The sequence below is a fragment of the Balaenoptera musculus genome, chromosome 7 (assembly GCF_009873245.2).
Source record: "Balaenoptera musculus isolate JJ_BM4_2016_0621 chromosome 7, mBalMus1.pri.v3, whole genome shotgun sequence".
NCBI lineage: Eukaryota > Metazoa > Chordata > Mammalia > Artiodactyla > Balaenopteridae > Balaenoptera > Balaenoptera musculus.
This window is the reverse complement of record NC_045791.1, coordinates 57,911,060-57,923,127: the sequence shown is the minus strand read 5'-3', so window position 1 is coordinate 57,923,127 and position 12,068 is coordinate 57,911,060. Positions and strand designations below refer to the sequence as shown.

The 12,068-nt window shown below is 38.0% G+C and overlaps 1 protein-coding gene across 1 annotated transcript; it reads right to left on the bottom strand.

Moving 5' to 3' along the window:
• Positions 1-2,083: 2,083 nt before the first annotated feature.
• HNRNPA3 (heterogeneous nuclear ribonucleoprotein A3) lies at positions 2,084-11,734 on the bottom strand (the record flags this gene model as incomplete). Its single annotated transcript, XM_036857651.1, has 10 exons — positions 2,084-6,506; positions 6,600-6,722; positions 7,594-7,734; positions 8,231-8,311; positions 8,406-8,501; positions 8,585-8,674; positions 9,013-9,223; positions 9,315-9,461; positions 9,551-9,673; positions 11,630-11,734. Coding segments are annotated over 10 exons (1,170 nt in total), but the record flags the coding sequence as incomplete, so codon positions are not given.
• Positions 11,735-12,068: the final 334 nt, after the last annotated feature.

Sequence of the window (12,068 nt, the reverse complement as noted above, 5' to 3'; positions counted from 1 at the left end):
TAGGTATCGCTTCAGCACATTCTTAAAACAGTACTCATGATTATTACCAAAAATACTATCTTTAGGGACCATGGACCAAGAGCCAGCTTAAGCTCTTTAAACGCATTATCCCATTTAACCATCACTTACTGAGGGCAGGTAATATCAGATTACTGTTGCCAAGCATCTCAAAATACCACTTAACCATCACAAATTCGAAGTTAGAAGTCAGACCCACCACTAGCCTTACCTGACACTTAAGAGCACATATTACCGAACCAAACCTGATTTTTGGTTAACTACTTTCAAAGTAACATATTTAACGCGTATAAAAAAACATTCTAAGAGGTCTGCTACCATCACCAAACTGCCAAAGGGAGCATGGCATTAAAAAAGAAACCCCAAACAACCTGATCAAGGTCACAAACCACCGTGTTAGTTCTGAACTTAAAATTTTTCCTGATAGGCAAAATCTCTCAGAATCAAACAAAATCCTGATTGCATTTTTCTGATAACCTACTAAATAAGGATGTTAAGAGTAGAAAACAGATTAAATCCAAATAACCGATCACTTCTTTTGATGCAGTTTACTCAACATTTCTGTTGGTGGAATAGACTAATACAATGTATTTTTAAACATGAAAATTCCGTGTATTCTAATTTTCAGATATAGTTGATATCTGATAGTTCTTTCATCTTTGTGATAAACCCTTATTAATTGTAATGGCTATACACGTGGATGTAGTGAAATTTAACCATTTCTCATTAAGCTGTCCACTTCCTTATACATAACACTATCCACATTACCAGTAAATTTTAGAAGTAAAATAGTACATACAGGTAAATCCGTTATTTCCTAGCTAGCTTTCAGTACCATGCCCACTTAACTTCTACCAGGTGAATGCAGTTTAATGCACCCTTGCCATTACCTGATTGAAAATATATTAAGCAAAAATGGCATATATTACCTATTACCTTACTCTTCCCCCCAACCCTTGGTACTTTTTATTCAGTTCCAAGTTTAATTAACCTAATGTATTAACAGGATCCCACTTTTGCAAAACACTAATCCTCAAAAAAAATTTTAATTGCAGTTTGTAATGAGTACACAGGAGATTCCAAATTTATCTTGTTGCCTGAACATTTTGCAGTTTCATTTAATGTATTTTCACTCTGAGAAAATAAAGGTAAACGTTATTTTACAACTCAAGCATTAAACTGGAATTATAAGGCACTTACAGCTGCAGAGAATACAAGCAAAATGTGTCAAAATCCTAAAATCCTCACATGGCTTCAATTCACAAAGCATTTCACATGTTAACAGCTATCAATGCTATGAACCCAAATAAGTGTGGTATGAAAATAACTTAAAAAAAATCACATCAAAACCATACCTCACACACACAAAAAAAAACAACAAAAAAAAAACAAACCATACCTCACATTATTTGTCAAATTTTTTTGGTGGTGTGCTGCCCAAAATATCTTAGTTCCCCAACTAGGGATTGAACCAGGGCTCCTGAAGTGGAAGCATGGAATCCTAACCACTGGACTGCCAGGGAATTCCCTCAATTTGTCAAACTCTGACACATTATCACTTGGGTTAAACTGTGTAACAGTAGTTTAATACTACTTAATTTTATTAAAGTTTTCCCCAACCCACCTTCACACCACAAAATGCTCAATTGCATTTCTCAAGATTAAGAAACCAAGTACCTCCAAAAACAAAAAACACGCAGTACCTTCCAACATTTTGAACCCTCATTTCACCGTTCTCCCAAATTACCATTCACGTAATTGTCCTTACCCACAATTTTTCTCCAAAGAAAGTTCACTGACTCCTCACCAATCACCCAAGTATCTCATGTACTCTGTCCTTTAAGAATTAAATCCTTAAGTGGCAATAAGCTAAGATTTTTCCCCACACCTACTTCTCGTGTGATCTGTTTTCCACTGAATAAAATCTATCTACATCCTTTAAATCAACTGATAATGTTGAAGGCTCATTCCAAGTTTCCTGTTTTTTACTTACTAGTAAAGTATGTAATGTCCACCTATACAGCATTTAAGTCACATGAACATTGTGAAGTGACAAAACAACACACACATTTCTAAAAATATTTTAATGAAAAAGTTATCTTTCTGTAAACATTTCATTATACTACAAATGAAACATTTGAATCCATTACAGACCACCTCTTAAGTCTTATAAATCAGAGTAAAACATTGAGATTTAAAAGTAATCTTGAATATTTATATAGGCTAACAATCCTTACATTACCCCTGCACATTAGCATGCTTACTCACTACTTTGTGACATCAATTACTGGAATTCCAAGAGATACTGGCATTTAATTAGAAATGTTTCAAATGGTGACTTACATATTAGAACTCTTAAAACCAAGTGTATTTCAACTGTTCAGTTCTTTAACAAACGGTCTTTGTTACCAGATAGTTTTTGTTCTTTAGGACATGAGTGTAAAATGAGCTTTTTCAGAAGAAATGTAGTGTGGGAAGCTGTAACCTATGAATTGCTTTGACAAAATGGGTTAAGGTTTGCCTTGACCATTTCTCCCTTGTATAACTTCCTTCGTTTACTGGTGTTATGACTTAACAGCAACGTATTTTTCAGAAATGACAGTGGAACTACATTTAAGTAAAATCGCTTTATTTCATAAAGAAATGAGATGGACTGGAAAAGAACAATGCCTTTAAAAAAGAAAATATTTCCTATCTTAGGAAGTTTGCTTCATTAAAAACATGTTGTAAAGAAAAATTATCATTAAAAGGCTATTTACCTTATTCAACACTTCATTCTGTAGAAATTCAGTCCTGATTTAGATAGATACAGAAAGAGACCCAACCAGTTATTTTCTGAAAATAAAATCTGTGGCAACCTAACTGCTCCTGTATATAAATAACTTGACTTATAATTTAGAAACTAGTTTTATTTTAACCATCTGCCCCCCCCAAAGTGTTATTTTTTTAAAAAGTGAATTAACATCAAACCTCAAATTTTAACAAGCCCTTTTGGGGCAGCAATAATAGCCCTTATGAACAATCAGCATCTGATTTGTGTAGTAATTGAGTAATATTTTAACTATTCTTTGGGAAAGGTTGTCTTAAAAAGGAGCTTTAGTGGAATTAGGCCCCCACTGCCTCTGATTAACAGATTAAACACAAAGAAACCTAAAAAAGAACCAAAAGTTTATCCTATTAGTCCAAATAATTCCCTGAAGTCATATGCGAAAGAACTTATTTATGTATGAGGCCACTTGAACGAAGACCATTTTTGTATCTGTATGATCTGACAGTTCTTAAATTTCATTCCAAGATTTTCTTTTCTCTAGAATGAGGATTGGAAGCGTAATGCTTCTGTTACAAGTCATGCTTATCACAAAAATTCTTTAAAAAAACCTGGTCACTCTTTCTCTTGTCAAAAATTGACTTTATCCTAAAGACACCAACAATGAATTGTATATATCTGACTGAAGATGAACACTCATGGTCACTGCAGGGAAAATTTTAAAACTGTTTAAAATGTGTTTGATGTGGCTCCAAGATAAACTTTTCAGCTGAACAATTTTGCCAATGTATCTAATAGTTTTAAAATATGTAATATAAATTTATAGGGAAACAAATGGTGTCATCAGGCTTTACTGTAAGCTACAAACCTTACCCAGCCAGAAACCTTCGTATTTAAGATGGTAGGAAAGACATTCCTCATTTAGGCAAGTAGGGTTCTCATTCAACCTGCAAATCAAAAAAATTACTCTTACCTTGCTTTACAAAAAATTACTCTTTAATTAGTGAAAAAATTCAAATTCAAGCCTTACCTAATGCTTATTGCCCTTCCTTGCAGGTCTAAATGCTAGACCTAGTGACTGTGGCCAACTATCTCTCATTGGTGTTCCAAAAGGCGAAGAGCTCCTTCCTGCTAGACTTTCTTCGATATTTCAGTTGTAATAAGCAGATTTAACTAGCTTTTGGAAAGTTGCTCACTATCACCATAGTATCTTATGCCTTCACTTCTCTGTAGTTGAAGCTCTTGCTGCTGCCTTGTCATTCTTTATTTATGCTGACTTGTCCATACTCAAAAGGCTGCTGAAGTCCTGTCTTAGTGAGTCTCCTTTGATCCACACTGTGCTTAAAAAGCACATCTTAGGTCCTTTAAAGCTGGTTAAATCGCTCTCCTCATGGCTTAACTTTTCCACACTGTTCACAAGAACTAAGCTAATACAACTTATAAACAGGTCACATACACAGATTTCACCTGCTTATAGGTTGCAAACATCAACTTACTGACAATATTTTCACTATTAAACTAGTTCCAGAACATAGAAAGTTTGTTAACAGTACAAATTAACCTCATATGCCATTAAAGGATACTGTCAAGGTTGTGTCAAACAATTTCACAAACATAGAAACAGGAAATGTTAATCTCCCCCATTCCTTCAACCTTTATTATATGAATAAAAGAACTTGAGACAATTTAGCTTAATTTTAATAAAATGTTTCCCAAGCATTATTTTGACCAGGTACCCAGGTTTAAGTTATGAACATTGACAGTGTCCATTTATATAACCAACACTTGAAGTTGTTAAAGACTTAACCATTTTCTAATAATTAGCCTATTTTCTACACTGCTTATTCACATATGTCCATTAACAAATGGAATGTTGTCTGTTACATTTATTGGTTTGTGAGTGTTTTCTGGAAAACTGCAGTGTCTGTGAAGACCGATTTCCATGCTGGCATTGCATGCATCCAAATACTAATGCACAGAGGCACAGAATTAGAGCAACGAGAGCATATTCAAACACTAGCACGCCCCATCCCCCCTTTTATTGCTTGTTTTGCTTAGTACTTCTTAAAACAAAAATAAGAATCTCAAATTTAACGTTCAACTACCCAAGAAATAATAACAGCAGGGCACATACTTAGGGCTCGAATGAAATTTTAAGCACTAGCTGGCGCGAAACAGTAGACATTGGTTTATATATATATGTATATATATATATATATGACCTTGTTATCTAAGACTCTTCTCAACCAGGGTCTTCCAAATTGTAAACTCATACCAACATGATTTAGGTTCAAGCATACACATGGAAATAACAGTGTGTTCTTCGGGATTTTTAGTGAGTACAAACTCTATCCAAATTTGAATTCAGGTCTTGAGGAAGTGAAAAGCTTGTTTGTACTAAGCGACTGTGCTACACTTCTACTACAGTAATCATTTGGAATGATTATATCTAGACTATCCTTGGTTTCATCCAGTAAAATGCAGAGGGTACAAACAGGAAAGCATGCCAGCCAGTTAAGGGTTCAACAATGCATGATTTTTATTCTCTTGCTCTGAGAACTTGTATCAAAAAAATATATATTAAACCAAGGAAAATAACTGAAGATTTATGGGCCTCTTGTGCTTTAAAAAGGAAAAAAAAAAAGGTAGCCACTAATTCGCTCAGATAGAGCAGGCTTAGTGGTCCTGTATTTTGAAGATTTTAAGAATGTTTCTTAAGGTAGGAGGAAACGGAAAACATTCACTATCCCTTTCCAGAATTTAAACAGAGGGCAGGAGACATTCTTTACACCCAAATAAAACTATGGCAGCAGTTCACATGTGACCAAGGTGAATGTAGAATGGAGATGTTCTAAACACAGCTAGGACTCTCAGCAAAGCTAATACACTAAAATCATATGATTACATTTTGAAAGAAAATGCACAAAAACCAAATAGGAATTTTGAGATTTTTCATTTGAAGTAAATCTTAATGCTATTAAATTCACAAATATGCTAATTTAAATACCCAATTCTATTATCTAAAACACACATTGCAAACATACAAACATCTATTCTCTCCACATGTCAGAGCCCATTCATTTCATGGTTTGGAAATGGGGAGAATAGATCCCCTTAAACTGCAAGTCAGCAGGTGTTTCTTTACAGTTAACTTTAGCAAAATTCATACAAAATATTAATTAACAATGGTCTTCTTGTTAACTCACAAGGAAACACCTTCAAAACTGCATTTTGTTAAAGTTTCTGTACTAAAATGTAGAAAAACTGAACTACACAAATATTGAAAAGTTAAAAATTCCTTAATTTTTTATTCCTGGTACCACTACCACAATTTACAGGGCAATATACCTGATGTAATGAAAAGAAAAAGAAAAAGACAAAGCTACAACAGATAAAAGACCTCAGGAATGTACATCTAATTGACACTACATTGCATTAATCAATAGCTGCACTTTTTGCAAACTGTGGCTATGACAGTCCTGAACAAGAAGGGTTTCCTGTTTAAGCTGCAGTAACTTTTCTGACTATGGATCATCGTTCCTTCTGTGGCAGATTTTTACAGTTCCTCTAATGCATTTGGGACGACTGTCTCAAAGTAACCTGCAGCTTTCCTGACAACTCCTCGCTCTCTCTCCTGCTAAGAACTGTAGCCCTCTTCTTCTGAGTTTTTAGAACCTTCTGCTACCATATCCACCACTTCCACCACCAGATCCATAACCACCTGGAAACATACACACAAAGATTTTAAAGAAACACATGAGTTTTTAATTTAAAAGGCTATGAAAAATTTTGATAGGAAAAAAAAATTATTTACCACCATAGGGACTTCCCGAGCTTCTTCCACCAAAACTGCCCCCCTTCATGGGTCCATAATTTGATTGCTGTTGTCCACTATAATTTCCAAAATCATTATAGCTCCCACCACCACCATAGTTACCTGAAATTACAAAGGTTTTATTTGTGGCTGACCTACACAATTATTTTCCTTTTTTAATATACGTACTCATTATCTTTTGACAATCGTGGCAGCATGTGCTCTAACACTTACACACAACTCTTTGAAAAGAGATTTTACAGAGCTACCAAACTCTTTCCACTACAGAGGCCCGCTAGCAGACCTCAGACATAGGCAGGAGAGGAAAAAACAAAGAGTGAAAGACTATGTATTTAGACAGCTACCGTATTTTGTTTATATTAGATGCTACACCCTAGCACATTCTCTCCTTCATACCACTAAACAGCATCAAAATTGTGTTTGATTCACCCTAATTCTGATACCGTATAACTTTTAAATCAATGACAAAAAAGCATTTCAAGTTGACTATTAAGAAAAACCTGTTGTTGATACATCAATACAGTTCAACAAAACTCAGTGCATTCATAACAAAGCTCTTTATAGCATCATGGAATAATGATGCAGACCTGCTTAAGAGTCTGCAACGCACCTGACACATTAAGACTCAAAGTATTTTTGTCACCTAGACTCCAGATGACACCCGATTCATTTCAACATGTCTGCATATTCAATTTACAGTTTCCATCTGTCCAGCTTAAAAGTACCTAAAGTTACTAAAATTCAGGCAACAAATATTACTGATAAATGTCCATTTCAATACAAAAATAAGAGTTGAATACACTTTGCCAATTTACTAAATTGCTAGCAAAGTAAGAAGTTTAATGTCCCACCATTTGAGTATTTTCTATTATAAAACATCAAATTTGACCAAATGCTGTTTTAACATGTTTTTAAACACCTGTAAGAAACTACAAAAACTACTGAATATTCAAAACAAGTGAAAGTCTACCACCTCCAAAATTTCCTCCTTCATTGTAACCATCATATCCTCCACCACCGCCACCATATCCACCACCTTGGTTTCCATATCCTGGTCCACCACCACCATAGCCTCCTCTACTACTGTAACCAGGACCACCGCCATAGTTACCACCTAGAACAACAAATTGGGTTGTCAGACAAAAATATAAATGTACAGAGGATCAAGTTATTGAATGCTAGTTTACCGTACTTTTAAGCCCCCAGAAAACAGGTCAATGAATTGATTTAACACTCTAAAGCCTGGTAATACCTGGCTAATAGAACAGCAAGAATCTGAGCTAGGAACACTTAGGATGAATGCTTAAATCTTTTGATATTAAAAAATTGTCTCAATTTTTAAAAATCTCACTAAGGAAAATAGTGAACAGTCTCCTCTGAGACCAGTAATTCCACCTCAACTGCTAGTACAATAAATCTTATCAGCCCAAAAGAACTACATAATGTTAAATCTTTAGGACTTTAAGGTCTAGTTTTCTACAGTATTAGTTTAAAAGCATACTTTAATGGTCAAGCCACCCAAGTTTTAAATTAGGAAAATGTAAACAAACATTTTCATTCTTAATAAAGTACAAAAACAAAGTCAAAATATCAAACATTAAAAAACTTACCGTCGCCTCCAAATCCGTTATATCCACCATCACCTCCTCCATAACTACCTCTGCTGCCACCACCTCCACCACCATAGCCTCCTGAAAAAAAGCAAAGTGTGAATTAAATGAATATGTTCAATTTACCAATAACACTTAGGTAGACATGTTCTTAGAAATAAGGTAACTGTCCTACCTCTTCCACCAAAGTTTCCACCACGGCCAAAGTTACCTCCACCACCTCCAAAGTTTCCTCCACGACCCATAAAGTTGCCAGATCCACCTCCACGACCTTTAACACAGGCAAGAAAGTTCTTTAGGAACCTTACAAACATCACTCAACTCTATTTTGTATGTATATGTGGTACTACTCACCTCTCTGTGATCCAGCAGATTGCATTTCTTGTTTAGAAAGGGCCTTTTTCACTTCACAATTATGCCCATTAATAGTGTGGTATTTCTGAACTAAATTTTGTTTAATCAAACAAACAAACAAAAGTTATTTGATGTTTGGAAAAGCACACATAAATGATATCCTTTATCAGTATATAACTTATTAAAACATCATCAAAAAGGTAGTGACTTTGAGTGGTGATGAGGAAGTGTTCTGGGATGTTAATAACATTTATTTCTTAATCCAGACGCTGGTTACACAGGTATAGTCACTTCATGAAAACTAAACCATACACTTCATATGCTATTATTGTGCACAATACAAAGTTATAAGCAATTTAGCAAGTTTAGTAGAGAGCAAAGAAGCCATTTCTGCTTTCTCATTCAAGTTCTGAGAAACTGCTACTTACCAACAATTTTATCAACTGTATCATGATCGTCAAAAGTTACAAAAGCAAATCCTCTCTTTTTTCCACTCTGCCTGTCTTCCATAACTTCTATGGTTTCAATTTTGCCATACTTTTCAAAGTAGTCTCTCAAATTATATTCTTCCGTATCTTCTTTAATACCACCAACAAAAATTTTCTTCACTGTTAGATGGGCACCAGGCTTTACAGAATCCTACAAATAAAAAATACGTAAGTTAAAAAAAAAACCCTCAAAAATTTTACAACAATTTCACATGTCACACAACATGGTATTATTAAAATACCTCTCTAGAAACAGCTCTCTTTGGTTCCACTACACGCCCATCAACCTTGTGTGGTCGAGCACACATTGCTGCATCCACCTCTTCAACACAAGAGTAAGTCACAAAACCAAAGCCCCTGGAACGTTTTGTTTGGGGGTCTCTCATCACCTACAAAACAAAAATTTTAAAGCACTGAAACACACCTCCACAGGTCCTCTGCCCTCTTCCAATAACCTTTTGTTCCCTTAATAACTTACCACACAATCTGTAAGTGTGCCCCATTTCTCAAAATGTTCTCTTAAGCTATCATCTGTAGTTTCAAAGCTCAGACCACCAATAAACAGTTTTCTCAACTGTTCTGGTTCCTTTGGATCATGGCCCTGAGGAAACAAACCAATATATTTTAATTATTTCGTTTAGTAGGTAAATGCAAAGATGCACAAGCCTTTTAATCTCCTACAAATAAACTTTAACGTCAAATTCCTGTACCATTAACACTTTCTCCAATTAAAAACTGGAGTAGGATCACACACATCAACTGATTAAAGGGACCAAGAAAACCTATAACCAGACTTTGAAATGCCAACATCACTTAAAAACTAAATTGAAGCCCAAGAGAATTCCAGAATCAAAAGTCCCATAATTTTGAGCTACAACTGCAAGTGTCTGGGGACAGATTATTTTAGAAGTGGCTATTGAGAAACCAGTTTCTAAGACACCAGTAGTGTTGTAAACGCAGTGTTTCATCTATGCCATTTCTTCTCTCGTCTTCCCTCCTGAGTCTACACCCCCAAAAGCATATAATTATAAACCACAAGACTGTCAACTACAACTTAAGAGTGGAGAAATTCACCACTTTCAAGCAAATAAAAAGGTGAAAATAAGTGTTTCTCAATAAAAGGCTAAACCAGCATTTCCCCCCCAAAAAACTATGGAAAAAACTCGCCACGTAAAAATTTTCTATTTGCATTTGTACCACATGCCAAAAATGTCAAAACCAACATTTTACTGGGTCACAAAAAGGGCAGTTTGGACTTGTTAGGTATACTGTCTGACAAGAAAGGAACGCAATAAAAAAGAAATTCAGATTTAAAAAAAAATTGATATGACCTGAATTGTTTTACAATTTAACTAGTTCTTTAACAAATCACATAACTACCACTTAATACATATATGCATTAAGATAACTTTCATCCAAAGTCCTTAAATAGAGGCACTCACATTTACATTCTAAGATCTTCCTGTGTCTTCTAAAAGTAGAGCCGTTAAGGCATTTAATATGAAGAGACTGTCACATGCCACGAAAAAATGTTAAATGATTAATAGCCTAAAGCATTTATTCACTTAGTCTCATCTTTTCAAGTCCCGGTTAAATGCATCTAATTAACAATACACAAAGTTGAGAGAAAGAAACAATAACCCACATGAAATTATCCCAAACAAATGAAAAATTCGACTCTGGTTGCAGTCCTCTAAAACAAAATTACAAGAAAGTACAACCTGAGCCGACCCATCAGAATAGGAAAAACGAAGGTGAAAAAATTTCAACTTCCTATTTTACATCCATACTCTTAATTATGAGATGGGGCACTTCACCCACATGGAACGAAGCTACGTATAATTCTAAGGGCTTTAGTGAAAACGGCAGATCAAGAAGTACTTTAAAACAGCAAACTTAAAAAAAAATTATTTTCAACCGAGTGCTGCGAGGTACAGAACGGGACGGAAAATCCTCCTTAGCGGTCTGTAAGGCCTGGAAACGCGTTGAGAGAACATCACTGAAATTACTAGGCCCCAAGCTTCGAGGCCGTTTGCGGCATTCTCTGCTGGGCCGCCTCCTCCCTCTTCCTTACAATCCCACGCTCTCTCTCCCAGCGGAGGAGCCAGGCGGCGGCCATTGCGTGCCAATGCGCCATTTCGTAACGCGGCAGCGGATCAATGTCAATGTGGCCGCCGCCCGCTTGCTCGCTCGCCCGGATGTGCCTGCTCGTCCCCTCCCCTCCCCCACCGCCTCCTCCCAACCGCTCCCGCCGAGGCCCGCCATGCCGCCCTCGGCCTCGAATGGGAGGCCGCGCGGCCGGCGGGCCAGCTCCCCTCCCGAGGTCTCCCCAGCCACACCGCGCCTCCGAGGGACCACTTCTGCAGCCCAAGGAGACGGCAAGGCTGGCGAGAAGCCCCAAGGAGGCCTCCGAGGCCCGCTCCCCTCCCCCTCCCGCCGCCCGTCTCAACGCAGAGCGCGGGAGGGCCGACCCAGTCCACCCGGCCTCCCCACTCCCACCGAGCCCGGCCCCCCTTGCCGGCCACTACCCAGCAACCCCCCGCTCTCCCCCTAATACCTCCTCCCCCCGGCGGCGGCGGCGGCGGCCGGAGTCGGGCTGGGGGCGACCGGGCGGCGGTTTTACCTCCGTTTTGAGACCGGACTCGCCTCTTCCAACTCGAGTTCAATATGGGACCGAGAGGAAGAGGCGGGGCCAGCCGTCACGTGACGCGCTTTTCGCGCGCCGCCGGCCTAGTGGGGGAGGGGCGAGTTGGGAAGGGGCGTGGCCAGCTGGGCGCGAAGAGGGACTGGACGAGCGGGTTGGTGGGCAGAGGACGGGGGCGTGGCAGGCCCCGGGAGCGCGCGCGCCTCGCTAACTTCCAGTGCGGCGCCGCCCTTGCCGCCGTTCGCGCCCGGGCTGCTGCAAGGACGTCAGCTAGGCTTCCGCCAATGGTCGGCGCCCACGTCGGGAGAACGCCTCGTGACCGCGCGTCACCGGAGAAAAAGGCCTGTTTCCC